This window comes from Euprymna scolopes, chromosome 2, assembly GCF_053919585.1.
Source record: "Euprymna scolopes isolate OS-2025 chromosome 2, ASM5391958v1, whole genome shotgun sequence".
Classification (NCBI taxonomy): Eukaryota; Metazoa; Mollusca; class Cephalopoda; order Sepiida; family Sepiolidae; genus Euprymna; species Euprymna scolopes.
The window spans coordinates 35362156-35386963 of NC_136483.1; the positions used below are offsets into that span (position 1 = coordinate 35362156).

General features: G+C 31.7%; 1 protein-coding gene across 3 annotated transcripts in view; it reads left to right on the top strand.

The window, feature by feature from the left end:
• The window catches only part of LOC145290939 (uncharacterized), a 132601-nt gene extending 122187 nt beyond the window's left edge, over window positions 1-10414 (top strand). For all 3 annotated transcript variants that reach the window (XM_080136526.1, XM_080136528.1, XM_080136527.1), the window contains exons 15-16: window positions 4117-4176; window positions 8135-10414. In XM_080136526.1, coding sequence (XP_079992652.1) covers window positions 4117-4176; window positions 8135-9108 — 1034 coding nt within the window. In that variant the 3' untranslated portion in view covers window positions 9109-10414. The remainder of the gene's footprint in view (window positions 1-4116; window positions 4177-8134) is intronic.
• Window positions 10415-24808: the final 14394 nt, after the last annotated feature.

Consider the following 24808-nt stretch of genomic DNA (forward strand, 5'->3'; position numbering starts at 1 on the left):
ATTTTTTCCTAGACAATTATGTGCGATTTTAAGACATTTTTTACAATAGATGACTTGCCACTCGGACTTAGGGTTAGTGCTAGAGTTATGAAAGGGTTTTTATTTTGAAGTGTGTGCCATTCAGCCTTAGGCATTCAGACTTAGGATTAGTTGTAGGATTAAAGGAGATTTTGTCTGGTGGGACTTGTCACTCAAGTTTAAGGTTAAATGTGGAACAGGTTCAAAGAAGATGCTTTTAGGAGGTGGGCTTGTCACTAGGACCTAGATTTAGTAATAGCATAATTAACTTTTCAAATAAAAAAATATCAAAAAAAAGCTGTTCTAAAAGGCAGGAATAGTCAGAAAATGGGGGTTCATTATACATTAAATTTATATGTGAAAATAATCCCCCCTCTACTTTAAATTCTAAATTATTTTTGTTGTCATTTATTTCTTTTTTTCCACTAAGTTTTTTTTTAGGGTATTCACACATAATCCCTTAAAATGGTAGAATCTTATTTGTTTATTTTTTTTAATTGGCAGCTGTTTTTTTTTTAATTGGCAGCCATTTATTATTACAATTAAAGTTCGAAAGTTAAATATATTTGAAAATCAATATTTATTGAAGAAAACTTAATAAAAGAATCATAAGCTGCATTAATTAAAAAAAAAAAAAGTTGTTTTTTTCCAAAATGAACGTAATTCACAAAACTCGTTGATTTCAAACTAAGCTGACAACTACTGCTGCTGAAGTTGTAATTATTAGCACTACTACTTAAATTGTTTACTTTCACTGAAAACGGATTACAATTTGGAAAGATCCTATTTAAAAACATTTCATACCAAAAAGAAATCAACACAGAATTATAATTTTAATGCATAAAAATAATAAAAACATTTAATCATTACTTAGAGTACGAAAAATATTTAGAAAATAATGTCTGAAACACATCATGCTAAAGTTTTATTTTTAAGACAACAAAAAAACAAATGAATAAATTTATTTTGTACCCTGACAACAACTGAGATTAATGTTTTTTGTAATTGTTTTCCAAATTTCATGACGAAATTCCTCATAGGGGAGTGCTACCGAGTTTCTAAACACTGTAAGGGTACAAAAAAAAAAAAAATCTGACATAAATGTCTGTTTCATAGCATTAACATTTTTGTCATTATTTTCCTTAAAACTCTTCAAATATATCGTGTAGATTATTATTTATTAAAACATGTGAAAGGATATTCATTTCCGATCAAAATTGTGATATTTTTAGGACTTAAAGTGCTTTTGTTTCTGAAAAATGACTATTTTAGTAGAACTATCTTGAAATTTTGAAATATCCAAAACGTTTTTATGGTTGGTAGGCATTACTATTTCCAGTACTGTATAAATTATTTTTTTAATCATTTCTAGTACTTTGTAAAATATTTATTTTACAAGAATTTTTATTGGATATAGGGATGGTATGCCAAAAAGTATACAAACAAGATAGCTATGAATGGCTAGGCACATGGAAATAGAATTGCATCCAAAGTATAGCCCTATAGCTTTTCTCCAATCTTCATTCCGTGCCATCATTATGGTTGTAAAAAGCTATAGGGCTATACTTTGGATGCAATTCTATTTCCATGTACCTAGCCATTCATAGCTATCTTGTTTGTATACTTTTTGGCATACCATCCCTATATCCTTTTGCATTTCCAATGCTTTTTTATTCTTGTTAATTAGTATTTTTACTTACAGTCTTATTTTTAAACTTACATTCATGATAGTATTGTCTTTTTTAGGAGGCGGCTCATTGCCGCCTCCATTAGTAGCAGGTCGCTTCCTGCTGGGTTTTAGGTCTTTTTATAATAGTTTGTGCATGAGGCAGCTTTTTTCCCCTTGGGATCCCTGTTATACCGTGCTTTTGAGTCAGCACGTGAGGCAGCCTTCTTTTTTTCTGGTTCTTTGTTATAAAGAGCACGTGAGGCAGCTTTTTTCCCTCGGAATCCCTGTTATACCGTGCTTTTGAGTCAGCACGTGAGGCAGCCTTCTTTGCCTCAGGATTTGCATGATACTTAATTTTTATTATTTCAGCATTTTTCTGATAGTATTCTTTTTGCTCAGATAATACCTTGACTTCGTTTTTTTCATAGTCTATATTTCTCTGAGCTTTTTTACTACGTGCTGACTTTGGCATTTTTTATTAAATGTAAACATATAACACTTATGTGTATCTTACTATAATATCACTTATCTTATAGCAAGACAACTCTCGTAGAATTGAGATACTGCCCCGTCACCAATAGTTAAAGTGTGGAACGGTATATACACCAATAGTGTAGTTGTTATCTTTATATGAAGTCCTAATCAGTGACAGTGTGAGGTTACTTGGTTAATTTATTGTAGTTTATTTTAGAAAACTTACTTGTTTTTATTAGTAGATTGTGTATAGTAGCCACAATATCTAGTTATTTTTGTGGCTAGGGCTTGGATTTTGATTCTTTTTGGTCAGCTTCCAGTGAGTTCTTAGAAGATGACTTTCTTGCAGTTTCTTTTGCGGTTAATTTAACTTATTTCCTTTGGCGTTTGGTGAGTTCTTAGAAGAACTGGTCTGATCTACTTTTCTTAGCGAGCGAAGAGATTCAGCTGCATTTAACAATGGTTGCTATAGTGTATTTTTGCGCATGCGTGAGAATTTCAAGTTTCCTCCTTATTTTTGAATAGTTTGACAGTAGTCATGTGTCTTTCTGCCAAGAGCGACAGACGTCAGTGTTAGCCGTGATCGTCTAGAGGTTAGGACCCCACGTTGTGGCCGTGCTAACCTAGGTTCGAATCCTGGTCACAGCATTGACATTTTGTACATATTTTACAGTCCAAAATCTGAATAATTATTTGTTTTTATAACATTGTTTTTTGACGTCGTACTTGCTGATAGGTTACTCTTATAACAATTTCGATCAACTGAGATAAAGATTTTGTGGTTTCATTAACGCTGGTGGGTTACTGTTTAAAGAAAAAACCTTAACGTTCACCTCAAATATTCAGCGTCCAAGAAATGTAGGCCACTGGCAAACTGGAACGTCTGTGAGCATCTGGTGTATTATTTGGAGCTGTCCCTTTTGAGAGAAGTTCCGTGTTCGAAGTGGTCTGTCTACATTGGGTATATAGTGTTTAAAACTTGTTATTACACGTAATCTTATTTAATTATGGAGTTAGCTAAAAAGCGATGGGTCACTGCACTTCTCCGTGTAAAGAGCAGTCGATTGATGCTTGAACTGTTGTCAGAGACCGTTCGTACACCGAGATACATCGTCTCAAAAGAAAGAAGAAGAAAGAAGAAGAAAGAAGAACAATTGGCCATTTTTGTACCCTTTTTTTTTTTTTCTCTCTTTTGACATTTTAACCGACGTTCTGACACTCGCTGGATTCGTAAGCCGCTTCTCTGTAAGAATATGTGCTTTTTGAAACTTATAAGTTGATTTTAGTTGAGATTTGGATAGTTTTGTTTTGTAGGCGTATATAGGCGTGTACGGGCCATCCCTATATAGAGAGTGCTACCGCCTCTCTGATAATTTTTACTACTGTAAAAATTATTTTTTTATCATTTTAAGTACCATATAAAATGTTTTTATTCTCTTAAATTATGTTTTATGATATTGGATAGTCATTTTCTTTCCAATTCTTTTATACATTAATAAGTTGAAAAAATAATTTTAATAAAAGAAACCATTTGTGAAATGTTGATGGTTATAATCATTTATAAAAATTGATTAGTACAAAGTTTAAAAAAAAAAAAATTAAATGTACATGGATTCTGGATGATATTCGTCAGCTGAGTATCGTTTGAATTTTCTGTTCCTTTCATGTTCAATGGTTTTACGTTGATATTCTTTAAAAAAGATGATTTACATAAAGTGAACCTGCTTTTATGAACTATTTTAAAATGATCAAATTACTGAGAAAAGTTATTTCGGATATGTTTTTATATTTTTGTTTTTACAAACCATAATAAAAAAAATACAATTAGAAATTATTTTGAGTTAAAATTAAAAACATTTGAACTCTTAGTGTTTTCTATTTATCAAACTTGTTAAAAAATCTGACAAAAAATAAATCACCTTTATTAATGAGATAAATATGTACCTCTTTTTCAGGTCAAGTCGCTGGCAATTTGTTACATCCACTCAATATGGTGGATCATCAAGCTATGCAAGGTATGTACCATATTATGTGATTGCCTGCAATTTTTTATTTAACAGAAAATGTCAGTATTGATGAATGTTAGTGACAAAAAGTAATTTATAATTTTTACCTCAACTATAGTATAATAATAGACATTGTCTCTGTTGCAATACTCATCTGTATAAATAGTGGTGCTTGTCCAGAATTACCCATATATTAAAGAACAAAATAAAAAAAAATTGTATGATGGACATATTCATGGTGGAAAGAAAATGTCCTACACCAAAAATAATGTAAATTCATCAAGTAATTTTGTTGTATATTATAATTATATTGGAAGAGATGATATATTAAAACGTGTTGTGTGTTATCTAGTGGATGTAAGATATTGTTCTTTTAACGGACAGATAATAAACGTATAAATCGTATGTATGTTGTTTAGCCAGGAGGACGTGTAAACTGAGTTATGTTGTATCAGACTTATCGTGCAGGAATATTTACAGTTCATATATAAGAATAATAATATATGCTTCATACCTTTTTTCTTGAAGAGTTCTTCTATCTTCCTGCTGCTCCGTGATGAACCATGAAACGATCAGCACCATCCAATTGAGACATCTGCTCTTACTTGTGAAACCACAAAACAACTCTTTATATTTTTATAATATAAATTTATTACAGTTGTCTCAAATGATTTTCACAGGATCTGCAGTTCGTCTACATGTTCTATTCTTACAGCTCGCTCCCTAGCTGTCTGCCCACTCCTGTCTAGATGTCTGTCCGCTTTTGTGGTCAAACCTCAACTCTCTGAATCTATCCAAAACTAACTACATCACGTGTTCTCTTGTGTCACCTCATTACGTGTCTCAGACCAACCTAATGTTCCCATCTAGTTATTTGTTTATCCAAACCCCAAAATGTTTACATCTATTTTCTATTTTCGCATTCCTTTTGCGATTTCACGTCAATCATCTCTCCCCCAATTTAACTGTCCATTCTTCTAATCATAATAACTGATCCAGCGACCATCCGTCGCTCAAATCAATTAATAATAATACTAATAATAACAATAATAATAATGTTTTGACCCTTGGCCCTGCTTGCCACAGTTAACAGATACTATGCTATGATCACATCCTAAAAGGGTCATAACATTACAATTTTATTTTTAAACAAAAAAATAAAATTTTATGGCCAAACTATGAGTGACTATATCACATCTTGAAAACAAGGGAAATAACTAAAAAAAATTCAATCTTGTGCAATTTTAGAAAGCCATTTTTAACATGGGGACATTTGAAAAACATGCTTGAAAATGATTTTCTTTATAAAAATAAAACTTGATTAATTCATGTGATTTTTGGAATACAATCTTTTTGTTTTGCTACAGAAACATAGGTAATAAAGATTTTTCTTTATTCTCGTTTTTAATACAAGGGAAATTCTAGACAAAGAAGCCCATATAAATAGCTATTCCTTGTCTGTAACGCTAAGGGAGGTAATTCAGTAAATCTTTGGCAGTAGAATAAAATATTAGTATTGATGACAATTGTTTTCTCCACATGATATTAATTATAAAAGTGAATCATTAAAAAAAAAAAAAAGATGCTGTCATTTGTGATGGTATTTGTCACGCAAGATGCTCTCATTAATCGTTTCTTGATGAAAAAAAAAATTCTAAATTGTTTTATGGCAATTTAAAGTAAACAGTTTTTCCAGTTGAATGTAGAAGAGGATGATTTCAGAAAGTTTGTATATTTTAAAAATTTGAACTCTTAACATTTTTTAGTTATACTTGTTTACTAAAAAGAAATCAGCTTTGTTTATTAAACAATTGTTTTTTTTCTTCCTTTGTAGAATAGTATACATCTAGACATAATTGTTACAGTAAAAAGACCTGCATAAAATATATAAAATAATAAAATAAAGATGAAAGAATAAAATAAGATTAAAATGAAAAACAAAAAACAAAACAGAAGCATGAGTTAAGAGATAGGAGGAATCAAGGAATAAAAATGGATGAAAAGAATGCTCTGTCATTTTTTATATGAAACATATAATAGAACTCCTAATGGACTTTTATCATTATTTGAATTTTTTAACCATATGTTGAATATCTCTAGTTTTAAAAAAAAATTTTTTTAATTTTTTTATTTTTATTTTTATTTTTTGCAATCTTGTACAATACACCCTTTTTATTAGAGGCCAAGCCTTTGATATTCAGCTGCAGATTTCTCTGCCACATTTTGCCAAGGATATCCATGACAAGTCCTTGTTCTGGGGAGGAGGATAGATTCTTGGTTGAGGTATGGGGAATGAACTGAATGCAGTTGTTTGTAGACATTGTTGTTGTTCAGGTTGAACAATGAGAATGTACTAGAATGTCCACACTATTATTGCTTGAGTGCTGTTGTGCACTGCTAGACCACCATCACAACATGAGTATGGCCAGCATGATGGAGTGAAACTGTGACAAAGATCAACAAACTTTCAATCATGTCCTCCTTGACTGCCCAATCCTAAGACTATACTGTAGCCTGGATGGCATGAAAAACTACTTCTTTGAAAAAAAAAAGAAAAAAAAGTAATATTTTACCAGCGTGTGCTTACAAAATCGTGCAAGGAAACACAGTAATGGTACCAACAGCAGTGGCGGACAAAGATACAACAATCATCTGTGAAGATGGACAATTAAAACATATATAAGTTGTTTGACTTAGATTGATATGTAGAAGTTTCTACCTATATGGCCTCTTCAGAGCTAATTTTTTTGTATTATAAACTCGTAGTTTATGTATGTGAATAAATATGTGAGTTTCTTTTTGTGTATTTGTTCACCTGTCTATCATCTATATATATATATATATATATATATATATATATATATAAAATATATTTTTAGTCATCGACATACAGACCTGTTTCGTTGTTTCACAACTCATCAGTGCCGCTAGACTAACACCTCTCCCAAGCCGAGGATCGAACCTAGAACCGTCGTGGTGACAGTCGGCAGTTCTACCCCTTGACTACGGAATCGGTGGCCGAAATTAACCTGTCCGAACGATTATTTAAATAAACATCCATCCGCTACTCGTAGAGGGCTCAAACGTTTGTTTGTAAACAAATCGCGAGCTTCGCATTATTTCAGCTAAATTAAGTAGCGAGTAAGATAATTTACGAGAGTGCTCTACCAAAGAGGGGAGCTTTATAAAATATATTTTTAGTCATCGACATACAGACCTGTTTCGTTGTTTCACAACTCATCAGTGCCGCTAGACTAACACCTCTCCCAAGCCGAGGGTCGAACCTAGAACCGTCGTGATGACAGTCGGCAGTTTTACCCCTTGACTACGGAATCGGTGGCCGAAATTAACCTGTCCGAACGATTATTTAAATAAACATCCGTCCGCTACTCGTAGAGGGCTCAAACGTTTGTTTGTAAACAAATCGCGAGCTTCGCATTATTTCAGCTAAATTAAGTAGCGAGTAAGATAATTTACGAGAGTGCTCTACCAAAGAGGGGAGCTTTATAAAATATATTTTTAGTCATCGACATACAGACCTGTTTCGTTGTTTCACAACTCATCAGTGCCGCTAGACTAACACCTCTCCCAAGCCGAGGATAGATATATATATATATTTATACGCATATATGATTAAGTATATTTGTGTGTTGGTGTATAAGTATCAGTACGTAATTATTAGTTTGCTAACTGTATCAATCATGAATATCAACAATCTCCTGCAAAGAATCACCAGTTCTAAAGGACAGTATAGAGTAACAGATGTTATTATATTGCACATTAAAAAAAAAATATTCCAAAAGTACTTATGCATGAAAAAGTATCCATGGCAGTTATAAAAATCCCTTTCCTCCCAATACCCAACACTTTCTCAAATAACATTTATTCATGTACATTATATATATATATATATATTATATAATTTTTTTTTTTTTTCTAATGTTTCTTTTTTTTATTTGCATTTTAGGTCTTCGAGGTCCAAATATGCAGCAGCCTCCTCCTCCACACGGACAAGGACCTATGATGCCTCACAATCAAATGCCTATGATTCGTCAAGGCCCTCCTGGAATGCCTGTTCGGCCTGGAGTTCCTGATCCTAATGGTCCACCTCCAAATCAGCAAGGACTACCCCCGGGACAATTTATGCCTCCACCTGAAAGCAATGATAATCGTCCTACAAGCAATAATGGTGACATGCCGAATCAGAACTTTGATATGAATTCCAGGGATCATGATTACCGCCAGATGAATCACAATCCAAATGATCGAGGAGGAGGTGCCGGCGGCATGCCTTTTAGAGGGAATACCCATGGTCATCATCGAGGAGACAACATGAATATGCCTCGTAGTGGTGGAAATTCAAACAGTGGTCAGCGCTTTAACACAAATGACCGACCTCCTTCTGCCCAGTGGCAGGGCAGTCCAGACAGGCCACCACCTGGTGACAATGAACAGTATGATTCTGCACCTGATGAATATCATGATATTGATGAACGAATTGACCGTAATCGAGGTTATCCTCCGCGGGGATGTAATCGGGGTAATTATGGACCACCACAAATGGGTAACCCCCAGCAGTCTGATGACTTTGATCATAGAGGAAGAGGCAATGACCCTGGACATGACCAGGGAATGGACTCACAGAACTCTCGTAAGCGGCATTGGGATGAGGGTCAAATGAATGCCCCACCCAGCCATCAACAAAACCAGGGAATGTCTGACTCCCGAGACAATAAATACAGCCGGCACGACCCTGGTGCTGAATTTGCTGCCGGTCGTAACTTTAATCAGGACTATAATTCTGGACCACGGAGTGGAGGTGGGGGTGGTGGTGGTGGTGGCGGTGGTGGTTACCGAGGTGGACGTGGTGGCCGAAGTGGGCGTGGAGATAGAGGTGGTAGGGGACCCTTCCGAGGTGGACGAGGGGGTAGAGGCAGGTAATATCTGGTGACTCAATTATCAATCCCCATCCCCTCACTATTATGTCTTCATAATCATTGTACCTTTACTACATCATCATTCTAAAGCAGAGGTGTTTAGTATTGTTTGCAAGGCATGAAATGGTAGCTTTCTTCCAACTGATCGCAGCACCTTCTTCCTATAAAGATGAATTTGTTTTCATGAATTATTTTCTACTGCCCTCACGCTCAACTTTATTTGAAAATTGTTATTCAAATAGTTGTAAATTAACAATATCGTTTCAAATAATAAGAGTTATTAGTTGATTAAAAATACATTTTTTTTTACGCAATGAAATTTCAGGTACTTATGTATTTGAGCATTTAAATTTCTAACCTTGGAAAATTTAGGTCACATGACATTTTGGTAGATAGTGTAATCTCAAAAAACATAACCTTGAATGAAATTACCCGATGCTTTTTTATCAATAAATTTTAAAAATAAACAGAAAATAATTAAATCTAAATTATATTGAACAAACAAAACAAAAATAAAATCAGTCCAATAAACATATCAAATAAAGAAAGGCACATTTTAAATAGAACAGAAAACAATTAAATTGAATTTTTCAGAAATAAAGAAATTTATTACAAAAGTAAAAAAAAATAAAAAAATTTTTCAATGAACAATTTCCAATGCATCTTTAATTAAATATAACTACTTAATCTTTTTGTATATTAAAATCAACATTAACGTTGCACAGAGTGCTAAAATCAAGTATAGATTTTTTATATTGATTGTTTAAAAAAGATTCTTTTATGTTGTTTGTCCAATATAATTTGGATGTAATTGTTTGATAAAATAGTGCCTGGTAATTTCAGACAAGATTACGTTTTTTGAGATTACAATGTCTACAAAAATGCCATGTGACCTAAATTTTCTGAGACTAGAAATTTGGGACTGCTCAAATTCATAAGTACCCAATTTCTATTGCTATCATTTTTTTTTTTTTCAGACTATTAGATTATTAGATTCTGTATTTATTCTCTTACTAATCTATTTCACAGTAAATTCTTAATCTGGTTGAAGAACTTGGAAAGACGTTAGTTTCTGAATATTCAATTTTAAAGTCTCTTAGCCAGGAATTAAAAAGTCTCTTTTGTATTTTTATAATTTAAAAAGAAAATTCAATTTAACGAAACATTGATTTTGAAAATTTTAAATTCTGTAGAAATAGATTTATCAGCTTTAATATTTAACTGTGAAACAAGTGCACTATTTTTTTTATGTTTTGCAGTATAGACTAATATCTCCTAGAACACTGGTATATCCTAATAAAAAAAAAAAGAAAAAAGTTCTCACTTTTTGTCCAGAATTCTCTCTATATTAAAAAATAAAAACAATCTGTATGATGCATGTACCTGTGACAAAACGAAAATATCATATTCCAAAAATCATATAAATTGATCAATAGTTTTATTTTTAAATAAGAAAATCAAATTTTATGATTAACTGAAGAACAGCTGTCTTTTTGAAAACACTCTTAAAAAAGAAAAATAAGTGGAGATAACTCAATTCGTATTTTATAAAAATAAATTTGCGTCATTTTTGAAATATGATAATTTTGTTTCGTCACAGGTACGTACATCATACATTATTTTTGTTTTTGTAATATAGGGTGAATTCTGGACAAGAACTAAGTATTATTTGGATTAATCGGACAATTGTTCTCATTTTGAGTGTTATTTGCAAAATGTTTGTCATTGTAACCTCCAACCTTTTGCAGGTGTAAATGTCACACTTTGGCAAACATGGTTGGAGGTTACATCGACTGAAATGTTGTGCAAATAACACTCAAGATGAGAACAGTTTTCCATTTAATCCAAATCATACAAACATATGAAAAATTCAGAATTGTAAGAACCAATTACTCCTACATAAACAAATATGATTATTTACTTTAAGCTGATCTTGCTGTGGTTTCAAATAACCAAAGGCTGTTACTGTGATGCCTTGCTCACAAAATTCATTCATCCCATTAAATTAGTACTGATGCTGATCTTCTATTGCCCATCTCCTCCTCTGGCAGCTGAGTTCTCAGTCTTCAGTCTGTAAAGGAAGGGATGAATATTCTTTATAAGCCTCCACCCTTTCTATCCTCACATATCCACTGATCACCTTAACAAAAGAGAAACAAAACCTCAGAACAGGTAACACCATTGGCCGAAACCTGGAATTGTTTTAGCTGTTTTTGTAATTAATATAACAGCTGTCATCATTATTTTTCCCACCAACATTTTAATAATGGCTTCATTTGAACTGCAAGGATGCCTTCTTCGACTGGCTAAAACGATTCAAAAGCAAAAGTAAATGCACCATTCCAACTAACAATTTTCAGATTGATACGCGCACACACATTGTGTGTGCGCGTATCAATCTAGCAATATCTTTAATAATCGGTTTGAATACATCTATAAATTATTTTGGAACTTTCAGCTATTAGCAATATAAGCAAGAGGAAAGAAAAAAGTCCTTGAAAAAAAAAATTAAACAAATCTGAGAAAAGAAAACAATTATACTTAATCTAATTCTATTTTTTTCTATCTTATATTTTTAAGTTATGTAATTTGTAAGATTTTGTCATCCCAATTTTTATAAACTTGAAAATCAAAAGACAAAAATCTTTTCTTTTCTTTTTTATAAGGAAAAAAAAATGAACTTTAAAAGATTTTTGTTCGATTTATTATTAGATTATATTGTTTATTATTGATTTTTAATTTTCTTTTTTTTTTATCTCAGACATTTGGTAATCAGAAGATGATCTAATTTGTCATGAAGCAGAACTTCTGACTTGAAAAATTAGTACAAGCAGAGCAGTTTCCTTATTCTTACTGAAATATGCGACTGGGGACCTTCTGTGAATTTTCTTCACAGGAAGCCGGTTCAATCTGCTTAGGGTGAATGTAATTGGTATTTATACTAAATTAATAAAACAAAAGCAATAATAGCCATCAAAACGTTTAACAAAAAGGGATAACATTCTCATAAAATTTTGCATAATTTGAGTTTTACTCAACTTTCTTTATTTCTAAAAATCTAAGTAATTATACCTGGCTTTCTTAAACATTTCTTTTTAAAGATAATATTTCTTATTGCAAACATGAAAGATCTATTATGTCTATTTCAATTTCATGTTTTTTTTCTCTTTCTAACTTTTTATTGAATATGTCTCTTACACTATTTGCTATCCAGCCCTTTTTTCCTTGGAATAATTTCTTAGATAAAATAGTTTCCCTTTAAAAAATGCAATGATATATTCTCTACATTCGTTTTGGTTATTTAAACTTGTTCAAGTTACAATAAAGTTTTTTTTTTTTAATAGCAAAAGTTACCCTTAAAAACTAAAAAAATTGCTTTTTTTAAAATGGTATGAAAAGGTGAGCCAAGATTTTGTTATAAAGAATTCTTTGCTAACCTTTCATACCATCTTTAATAGGTGTCACAGGGCACTTATTCAACTCCTGGTTCAATTAAAAATAATTCTTATTAAAAGACTGACATCTTGGCTAATCAAGTATGAGTAAAATCTTAATTTTGGCAACTAATTTTATATTTCTAAAATATGCAAATATTTTAATGAAATCTTGTGGAAGTAGATAACATTTTATTTTACAGAAAGTTCTTGTTTTTAGCTCCAAGCATGATTTTCGTATACAAATCTGATAATAGTTATATGAAACTAATTTTATCTTATATATAACATACATTTAATGTATGTACGTATGTCTGAAATAATCATAAATTACAGCTGATAAAGATGCAGAAGCTGTTTGTCTCTGTAGTTCAGCAGCTCATTAGAACATCCTCTGTGAGATAGATGCAAATGTTACATTTTACTCATTTCAGGCTGCACATTGTAATATCGATTAAATATAAAGAACTCTCTAAAAAATATCATTGCATCTACTTCCCAAACTATTAATTTTTCTATAAAATATTTAATATTTCTAATCTCATCTTTATTAGATCATGTTCGACAGGCTAAATTTCAGCTTAAAAGAAATAATTGTTCTTATTTCATCCATTATTTGAATATTTGTAGATATACATTAAACCTATTTATTTTTATACTAATACAACTATTTCACTCAACTTTGTGTGTTTTATGAACTTCTCCATGTACCGTATGTCATTTTCATTGTTAGATTTATTTAACTTGAACTACATATTGTTTGAATAAAAATCCTTCCTTTGAAAATTCATATCTCATCCCAAATGATTAAAAATACAATATGTTTAAATTCTAGTAAAAGATGTTTAACAATACACAGGGTAAGTTAAATTTAATACTAAAGGAAGGTTCTAGGCTCTCAAATGTTTTATATTGCAAAATAACAGCCGTTTCATCATCACTCCTATACAATCAAAACAATTGTAGAAATTTTTGAAAATTTTGAATTTTATAGACATGACAAATTTTCAAAGATGTTGGAAAAAAAGTCTTTATTTTGCACATTTCACTATATTCTTTGCTTGATATAAGATTTTTAATGTTGTCAAAAATGATATCAATTGGTCTAGAATTGCTTATGAGAACCCTTGAATTGTCTAATAGTCATTGAGTTTAACTATACAACCAATATATTATATAAAGTTAAAAAAGACAACCAAAAATTTAGTTAACCATATCTCATTATTGCGACAGCCTTCAACCAGCTTTCTCATTTAAAAACACCCTATTGCCTGTAGGGTTGAAATAAATTTATAATAAAATTTATCTAATTTTTTGTTGACTTCTTTTAACTTGAGGTTTCCTACAAAATGACTCCATCCTTTACAACATACGAGATATATGTAAGAATCTAGACAAGAGAAGTAGTCATAATAATCTAATGAAACAAAAATATTCAGACGATTATTTTAAAAAGGTTCTCTGTACGTTGGTCTAAGTTTGAATTAGCAGTTTTATCTTAAATACGTCTTATTTTTAGATGCATACTTATAAGAAGCCATATTAGTCTGTCGTCATGCTTAAGTTTGAAATATCATTTTCATCATTAAAACAAGCAGATTGAACCCATTCTTGTTTCTCTATGCAAAAGAAATTGCATATGAGAATGGCAATTATTGGCGGAGAGACTAATAGATTCTCATATATTTGAGAATTAAGACAGACTTAAAAAAGCTTTAAGAATTTCATCTACATATATTTTTTTTTATAAGGATTCAAAGTAGGATTAAATAGATTATCTCCAACCCTTAATTCTCCAGTTCACTCTATTTTGTGACCAATTTAACAAGAGCAATTGATAAATGAGCAATTTTTTTTTTATATATTTGGTTCAAGATTTGCTAAAGTATAACATATTTTAATCTTGATGGTCATCTTTTGTCGAATTATGATGAAACTAAAAAGATGGCGATGATGGTGCGTTTAAAATGGGGGAGGAAGGAATGTTCTTGTGTGAAAAGATGAAAGCTGTTCTGTTTTCTGATTTACCATTTGCAAATCTTTGGTAATCTTTTAAACCAATACATTTCTGGTGAAAACATTGCTATGTACTTACCTGTCATGGCAAAAAATTATAAATTCCAAAAAATGATCAATAGAATAATAATTACAAGTAGAAATAAAATTTATCGAATTATTTTTTAGTGGGTTCAGTAAATTCTCTCTTAGCTGTCGCTATTTCTTTCTTAACGTTATTTCTAGCTTCTATATACTTCAGTCTGTTTGAACTGGACTTATGTCGGTTAAACCTGCGGTATGCATGCTGCCTTTGAGCAATGGCAGTAGCACAAGTTGAAGTAAACCATTGGGGAGAGTGGGGCTTGCTATAAAATTTCCACATGGGAACATGCGCTTCGATTGCAGTTTTGAACCATTCGGTGGTCTCGTTTGCGCACTGTTCAGCAGGAAGAGACAAAATATTTCCCCATCTCTGATAAGATCTCTGATGGCTTCCCAGTCAACCTTTTTATAATATCTCGTTGTTTTGAGCACTGGCTCTTCAGTTTTGGCTCTAGAGTTTAGGGCGATTTCAACCATTATCACTGCATGATCAGCGTTCCCAGGTGTTTTTAATGTGGAGGAGCTGGGCGATCAATTCAGTATGATAAAGAACAAGGGAGATAACCCTTGACATACCAAATTATGGGTTTGCCATTTTTAACATAAATGTTGCTGATTTTTATTTTTATCAAAAATACGTCTAACGCATCTATTGGATTATTTTTCATAATTTTTGGAATTTATACCAATTTCTCGATAACATGTAAGTTATGTTTTCACCTGAAATAAGTTGTTTAAAAAAAAAACACCAATGTAAACAAGCACCAAAAGAAATCCTTTCATTTTTGCGTAATCTCTTTTTGTTTGCCTTTAATTTCTATTTTCATATCAAATAACAGTTATGGAGGGAACTGGCCATAGGGGAAGAAAAAAAAAAAACAAAAGAAAATCCTTGCAGTTTGGTTGGAAGAATTCGGTACAAGAAAATGAAGACATTGGTTCTTCTTCTTAAAATGTTCTTGTGTATTAGGTCAGGCAGACATTATTTGAAAAGATAAGAGAAAAAAGTGATATATGTCGAATCTATAAAATTGTCATATAATTTTCATAAAACCTTTTCTTGTCTTTTATTTATTTTTTTATTGATTTTTGGACAATTTATAAAGATTGCGGTCATGGAGGAACACAAGAAAAAAAATCTGTTTAGGCATGAAAAGAAGTTATGTTGTTGTTTTTCTTATATATTATCAGATGAGAAATCATTTCTATTAAAAATCCAGTTAGTATTATGCATCTAAAATTGAGAAAAGCGTGTTTAGAAAGTGTGAACATAATGGGATTAAGCTGAAACTAAACAAAATGGCCAAAAAAATTTTATTTGATGTTTTTGTTTAATAGCAAAACTGAGTGAAATGTGCTTTTCTAAATTTTAGATGCATAATAATAATAATATGCATCATAACGATAGAATAATATACATATTAACAATAAGAACAATTATATAGATTATAATATGCATTATAATAATAAAAATAACAAAAATATGTATAATATGATACATAATGATAATAGACGTAATAATAATATATAACAAAAACAACAACAAAACTACTTTTAAATACCTAAGCAGATTTTGTCATTCTCTCATGACCATGATCTTTATAAATTGCCAACTTTTGTTATTAGGTTGTTCAGAAATTAATGACTGGTTTCAAAACCAAACTTTCATTTGAGTTTGTATGGGATTTTTTTTTAAATGGAAATATTTGGGAAACATTTGACCAAATTTAAACTTTAGCAAGGCTGTATACAGACTGTGCTGTTTTTTGATAAGATTTTCAAGTTAAATTCAAGTTTTGTGGTATCTTATATTAAATTGTTAGTTGAAAATACAGAATAGTCATAAAAGAAAGTGCACCCCTTCCATGTTAAGAATAAGATGTCTAAATAATGTTATTATTTCAGCATGGTCCGTATTCTGCGTAAGTACCGAAAATGATATACATTTATTTTCATTTGAGTTATGAAGGTTTATAATAATAAAACAAAATGTTTCACAACTATTTTTGGAAAGAAATTGTTGGAACTTTATCAAAAGGTGCACATAAATTGTTATACCTGTAAAATTGTGTATAACACTGCAAAATGGCGACATAGATCAATTTAAAAAATAAAAATGAGTTGAAAAAAATCAGCCAATATTTTCTGAACAATCTCATGTTTATTTTAAAAATTGTTAAACATTTATTTCAGATATTTTTGTTATTTTGATTAAAAACTTTTCGACTGTTCTTACTTGATTCACTGAAGACAAGCTACAATTTTAATTCTAGCTTGGAGGAGAGAACGGATGGTTCATACTTTGGTGCTTGTGTAGAATAGTGATGTTTTAAACCAATGCATTTCAGGTGAAAACAGTACTACATACTTATGTGCCATGTCAAAATAGTACAAATTGAAAATTTTTTAAAAAAATAATCAAGTAGATGTGCTAAATGTATTTTTAACAAATAATCAGCCACAATTACATTCCAATTGTGTTTATAAATAGTGGATTGTAATTATTTAGTAAAAATGATCGATTGCAAGTTACCTCACCTGAATCTTGTGAACTCTTCAACATTAAAATGTGATAAAACTATGAATAGATAAATGTTATTTTTATTTCTAATTATTTTTCTACTGGATCATTTTTTTTGTAATTTATACTAATTTTGATATGACACGTAAGTATGTAATATTTTAACCTGAAATATGTTGGTTTAAAACATTGCTATTCTACACAAGCAGCCATAATTTTCCTAATGTTAAAAAAGTGTATAAAACAAGATTTGCTTTCCTATTCAATAATCAATATTTGATGATATTTTGGAGATGAACAAAAATGATTAATCTTTAAAAGTTAAAAAAACAAAGAAAAAAAAATAAACAAAAACAAATTTTATTGCATTTGAACTTGAAATTTTGTTCTTATTTACTGATTTATATGTGGCATGATGACGTTGATGCACAGGTTCCCATTAGATCACTAAAGTTAAGAGACGTTGAACCTGGCCAGTGCTAAAATGGGTGACCATTTGTGAATACCAGGTGCTGTATATGAGGTTTCTTTTATCTTTGTATTGTTTCCAGTCATTCATGAACTTCTTAATGCTACTGGAATAAAACACTGCTGGCTCAGGAGAGATATTGTTGGAGATTGTGCAACCCTTGCTTCACACAAGGTTTTCCATGCAGGCATCCTTACAGGTGTATCCATCGTTTCTTGAAACTGAATTCAGGCCTGAAACTGATTTAAAAATTGCTGTCAACTTATGAAATTCTAGGATAGTAAATTTCCATTAACGGTTGTTTTGTGGAAATATTCAATAGATTTCATCATTTTATTTGTTCTTGTAAAAGAAAAGAAATCTGATTATTGTTAAAAATATTTCTGAAGTATTGTCCTCATCTTGGTTGTCATTCTCTTCATAAGATTCCAAGCATCTTTTATCATAGTTGGTAACCTTCTGATAATTTCAAACCAAATCTGTTATTTAATCCATCAAAACTATTACTATTCCTTTTTTCATATCTTTTAGAAGTTCATTTCTAAGTTTTTTTTTTTCACCCAGAATATTTTGTAACCAACATTTTCATCCACTAAACTGTGAGACAATCTTAAATGATTTTATAATTCAAACAAAAAAGCTGACAAAGTTATAATTATTTAAAATATATCCATACATTTCTAAAAAAGGTGATGTCCATTGGCCAGTTGGTCAAGCTGTCTGCCACACTTTAACAGTTTGAAATAGCATTTTCAATGGATGCATTCATACAAATATCCAATTTATTTAACATAGAACTAAGCTGTAAAATTTTACATTATACTCTTAAAATAATTGGTGGCATAAAGACGAAAACATTTATGTTACTAACAAAAATATGCAACAGGAGGGAAGCATTTTTTTTTTTTTAATATCTCTTATGTAAGTGTTGTTTGCTAATAAATAGCCAATTGTGACGATTTATTGTTGATGTATGCTATTCCTCCCTCTTAAAGGAGGAGTTAATGCCTGTGAAAATGGTTTCATATCAATAGAATAGTTACTATCACCCTCCACTCCCAATTGGGCATTGAAAGATAGTATTTGTTACTTGTCGGAAGCCAAAGCTATGCTATTACAATGGGTTATAGGTTGTTGAGTACAAAAATCATTTGTTTGGTTCTTGTCCAGAAATATTAAAAAACAAAAATTAAAATAAAAATCTGCATGATGTAGTACCTGTGACAGAATGAAAATGTCATATTCAAAAAAAGTAGTTTACTTTTAACTAAGAAAGCTACATTCTATGAGTAAATGAAAGTGACAGTCTCATGTTGCCATCTTGAAGAAACCAATGGCAAGAACTCAACAATTTAAACTTGCAAGATCAGCCTCATAATGTCCGATTTCCCATTAATTACTTTAAATCATTTAAAAATGATTTTCTTTATAAAAATAAAACTGCTTGATTAACGTATGTGATTTTTAGAACATGATCTTTTCATTCCTTCACGGGTATGTACATCATAAAAATTTTTCTTTACTTTTGTTTTTGTAATATGGGAAATTGTGAACCATTTGTTTTAATTACAAAAGTTGGATATATGAATTATGTTTGATATACCGCATTAAAAACAAGAAAATTATTAATCTATTCAATAAGTAATTCATTAATAAGTTTGCAAATGTTGAGTATTCTTTGCAATCATTTGTGCTGTGCTTTCTCATGTTTTTTTCTACAATGACGTCATACTTTTTTGAGACCCCCCCCCACTTCAAAATCGATATGAACATGCTCTGTGTGCATTCAGCTATGCAATAATCGTTGGCTTGTTGCACAAGTCCAAAGTTGATGTTTGATTCTGACATTAGTTACAATCTCAGTAAGAACTGCAACAGAATTTTTTTTTTTTTTCTGAATAAATTTGCAATCAATATTTAAAACCAGTAACAAAGTTTTATTCTTCTGGAGGCCACAACAATACTTGTTTTCTTGTTTCGGATAACAGACTCGCAAACAAGAAATCTTAGTCTAACCAAATCAAAATTCAAACGAGAACAAGGGCCCATTTCACTGAGAAGCACACAAACTTCAGAAAGCTAAAAATTTAGTACTGCTGCCGGAATAAATGTAGATATCACTAAGATCACCCCAGAAAGACCATTTAATCAACTGAATGGCTAATCAACATCCATGTGAAAAGGCTAATCTATAAATATAAAAAAAAACCCCAACCAGTAGAGTGAGTTCCTGTATGAAGCCAGCCATTAATATTCTCAAGTACTTTGCTTCCAGCATGAATCCATGTTTAAAGAGTAATTTTTTGAAGTAGAAACCAAATTCTGGGTGGTCCAAGCTCCAGGCCAAAAATATTTCCAATATTTTAGGTGATTTCTCTTAGCTAAATATTTTTTTACTTGCAGCAAGTCTGCCATTTACATGCATGGCAACTATGCAACCTAAAACTATACATGCAAAAACTTAGTGCATGTTTACAATGAGACCAAATTCTTAATCTTGTAAGTCGATGAAATAGCAAATGTAATTAAGATAGAAATGCATCACAAATTTTGTTTGTTAAAATAAAACTTTTATTGCCATCTTAACATTTTTGCATGGTGGTTCAAGTTCATCATGCATCAATTTTTTTTTTTTTTTTTTTTTTTTTTACAAGTGTTTTAATGGAATATTCACTGAGGAACTCATAGTTCTTGTACTCACTTGGCCTACATACCCCTGAGAAACCCATTTAGCAACAAAATCCCACTTCTTCACTGTAGATTTCCCCTAAATAGGGTCCTAAATAGATACCTCTTACATCCAAGTGGCAATATGCCTTATTTGGGGTGAACATCAGTAAGAAAAAAAAAATGTTATCACTTGAATCTCTTCATAGGATACAATCATAGTTGGAAAAATGATTACCATGATGATATAGAACTATCATGATGATATAGAACTGCAGAAGAAAAGTCGCGAATTGAACTAATTGGAGATTTGCACGTAACATCTACAACTCCTTTCAAGTTTCCTGTAAATACAAGAATATATTTTACCGGAAATGACAGAAGTGCGTTGTGCATTCCTTTGAGTGAACCGTTTAAAATTTATGTCAATTTATTTATTTTAAACTTATAAGCCACCACATCTGATCTGAGACAACCCACATGATTAGTCAAACATAATGCAGCATGTGTGATTTTGCTAACACAATGCCAAGATGATCATCGATTGTTGTCACTAGCAAAGCCACCTCATCAGCGGTAATAGCATCTCGACTTGCGAGGAGGGAAGGAAACTGTTGCCAAGGTACAATTAAAAGTACTTTTGGTTGATTGGCCTCTTAAGGTCTGAAAAGCAAGGAAGAAGGAAAAAAATGAGGTTGAGAGTAATCAGATGGAAAACGTAAGGCAACTATTCAGATTTCCTTTTCTTTTTATTCAGACACTAGCAGTTCAGCACAGCTTTGCTCGAGCCCTAAGTACTGTTCATAACTTTATGTGCATATATATATATATATATATATATATTAAAAAGTTTGACTCGTGTCCATGCAACCTACATTTAAAATTTCAAGTGTTTAGCTCCAAAATTGGCAGAGGAGTTTGGTAGAATTTGCAAAGGTCAACTCTTTCAACTTTGACCTCTTGGCAGCCAAATTTTTGCCAAAAACTGACTAAAAAGCTTGCTGCATGTCTGAATACTCTTATGTAAAATTTCAAATGTTTAGACCAAAAATTGGTTGAGTAGTTTGCTAGAGACCAAAGGTAAAATCTTTTGAACTTTGACCCCTTGGCAGCCAAATTTTCGGCCAAAAACCAAGCTTGCCCTTTGAATACAGTATGTAAAATTTAAAATGTTTAGATAAAAAATTGGCTGAGTAATTTGGTAGAGATCGCAGAGGTAAACTTTTTTAAAACTTTGACCCCTTAACATTTGTTTTGGGCTCAAATCAAATCAAAAAGTAACCTACATCTAAAATTTCAAGTGTTTAGACCCAAAATTGGCAGAGGAGTTTGGTAGAGTTTTCAAAGGTCAAATCGTTGAACTTGACCCCTTGACAGCTAGATTTCTGGCCGAAACCCAATTAAAAAGATTTTCTCAAGTCTGTAGACTGAAAATTGACAGAGTAGTTTGGTAGGGAAATATACACAGACAATTTCACTTTTATAGATACCTAGATTAAATCAAAGGTCAAGGTCATAGGTAATTCATGCGTTAACAGCTAATTTGTTTTGTTAGATTTTAGTGCAAAATATTTTTAATCACAAGTTTTTGTAATTTATCGGTTTTAGCAGTTAACAATCGAGGATTTATAGGTCCTCTAAACTTTAACCTCTGTCTTATGGACAAAATGTTGCATTCCTCTGCCAAGTATTTTAATAGTGGATGCTCTGACAAACTACAAGCACTTGTACCCCCGACAATCAGCAAACTCCCAACCTTAAACACAGTAGAAATCCCTAGACTATTTTTTTTTTTTTTTTTTTTTTACAAAGAAGTCACCACTTATCCAGGCCCAGAGGCCACTCGAGGATAAAGGTTAAAGAGTGTACAGTAGTAGTCAATGAGGAAAATGTTGTAGTAATCGTTAGTAGTGGGAATTTGGTGAATTGGATTACTTAAGGGGATCGGCTCATCAAGAACTTGTTTACATTGGACTTGAAGACGACCATATTGTAGTCAGCTGGAAAGCAGGAAAACGGAAGAGAGTTCCGCAGTGCAGTTCTAAGAAAGCTTTGTTCATAGAATCTGTTTAGATAAAGAGTGGGGGAAATTATTGATGTAAGAAAGCTTTCTACTCTAATAGTTTCTTCCCCAGAACTGCTAGACTCCCTCCTAGGTTCCTGTTTTCCCAACTGTACTGACATGCAGAAGTTAAAGTGTAATGTGAACAGACATCTTGCTGCTTAACACCCTACATAGTATCCCTGCAACTTATGTCCCTAATAGTAGCCCCTTACATCAAATAGGCACTGTGCCTTGTTTGGGGTGAAAATAAAAAGAAGAAAAAAAAAAGATGTGTAGAATGACCATTCGAGAGAATCAGTATATTTACAGTTTTGTGAATTGTCTAACAAATTGGTGAGAAACCATCATGATCCGAAACAAGAAGTCTCAGATCCGATTCAAACGGAAATTCTCCTTAGCATCTGAACAGCAGGTCACTGAGAATGTTCTAGTGTTTTGAATATATGGTATGTGACTTCTACCATTTATTATCCCCAAAATGATGCAAAGATGGAGCACTTCCATCAAACTTTGGCCGATGTGCTAGCTAAACTAGCCAAGGGAATTGGGACATCCATTTGACTAAGACACTGACAGGGATAAGATTCACAATTAAGGAAGCTTTGAAGTTTGTGCTATACTATATTTGTTGTATTGGGGAGATGTCCTGCTCATCGATGATCTGTTGCGACCTTGATGAAGAGAAGTGGAAGAAGATCATCATTTGCTGTTCTTTCAGGAACCTAAGATTTGTTTTCTCAGGTGAGATGAAAGATGAAGAGAGCACAAAAGTAAAGAAATGCTAAAAGATACTCGTATATATTTAAACCAATGAACCTAGAAACAGAAAAATTATCCTTTTAGAATTTACACGAGTTGAGGGAAAAATATAAATTGGATTTCCTTATCTCCATTTTTTCTGGATCAACATGAATGACCTGTCTTTGTTTTCTTCTTTTATTTGTCCACTTGGGCTCCTCCCAGCCCTCTAACTCAGCTAACTTCAGGTCACCAGTGTGTACTCGCTTGAGCTTTCCTGACATCTAATCTAGTCTATGAACAGGCAAAAATTAAAGTAGGAAACCTCAGCTGCAGAGGTCGTATGGGGGTGGGTATGATTGTCAAAAAATTCTAGCCAGATCCGCAGGAACCAATGAGTGAAACTCAGACAGGTTAGAGGGAGCCAATCAAAGTGTGTATTCACAGTGACATAACAATTTATCCAGATGAAATGAATACACAGGGAATGTGACACTTGGGAGAGTTTTCAGAGTTGAATTTAGAGAAGTTAATAGAACGCAGTTAGTCGAACTGCATTACCTCACCCTCCAACTCTTTACATGATACAGTAGTAGTGGAACAATAATTTCTGTTACAGAAGGAAAGAGCCATGCATTGAACTAATCAAAAATTTACACTAAGCATCCAAAATCCCATACATGCCCTTCATTCAAGCATAACTTTAAATATGAGAATATATTTTTATGAGAAATACAAAACAGGCACCTTACTTAGGATATAACAGGTTTTTACCATGACTAAACTTTTTATCTTCAAGGTCATAAATGATGCAATACACCATCGGCTACAATATGGACAAAGTAATGAGTTTATGATGTACAGAATCCAATTACTGCCAAAAGAGTGACTCCCTCTCTTCCATGATCTCCACTTTTAACCTAGCTATTCCAAAATTAAATCAATTTTAAGACCATGACTGATATTTTAAACAAGTCAAGTGATGTGGACATTAGGCTATACACAAATTATTGAAAGCATTGATGGTGGTAATAGAAAATCTTAAATGTATTGGATAAAATTGTGTGGTTCTTGTCCAGAATTCCCTCATATTAAAAAAAATAAAGAAAAATTGAAAAACAAAAAGAGCACTTTCTTCATTATTCTAAAAAACGGTATTTCACAGGAAATAGAAATAACATTCATTTAACTTATGAATCTGAAAAAAAAAATATATATATATTTTGGTTGAATCTAAGTGTGGATTTAGTTTTCATTTTTAAAGTTTTCACTTTTAGCTTGTTTTGGACTACAACGTTTCACTTTTTACATCAACTGAAATTAGACTGCCATTTTCGGATAATCTATAATTGTTCAACTAAAGCTTGCATATTTAAAATATGTATTTCTAAATGGATTTTAACTCAAAATGATTCCCCATGTAATAATATTTAACAAAAAAAAAAAATTTATTTTTAATACCTATGCAATCCACTCACGTCATAATTTAGTGACTTTGTCGATTTTTTTTTTTTTTTTTTTTTTAAATTTCTGAACAAGAACTCATTTTATAAATGCCCTTCCTTTCTCCCACCTTGCTGGTGATATCATTGAAGCATCATTTTCTGACTTGAGGATTCACTCGAAGACAAAATCAGAAAAAACCCCAAAACAAACAAACCTTTAAATTAAGATGTTATACATCCAAAAGATTAGCAGAATCAGCTCATT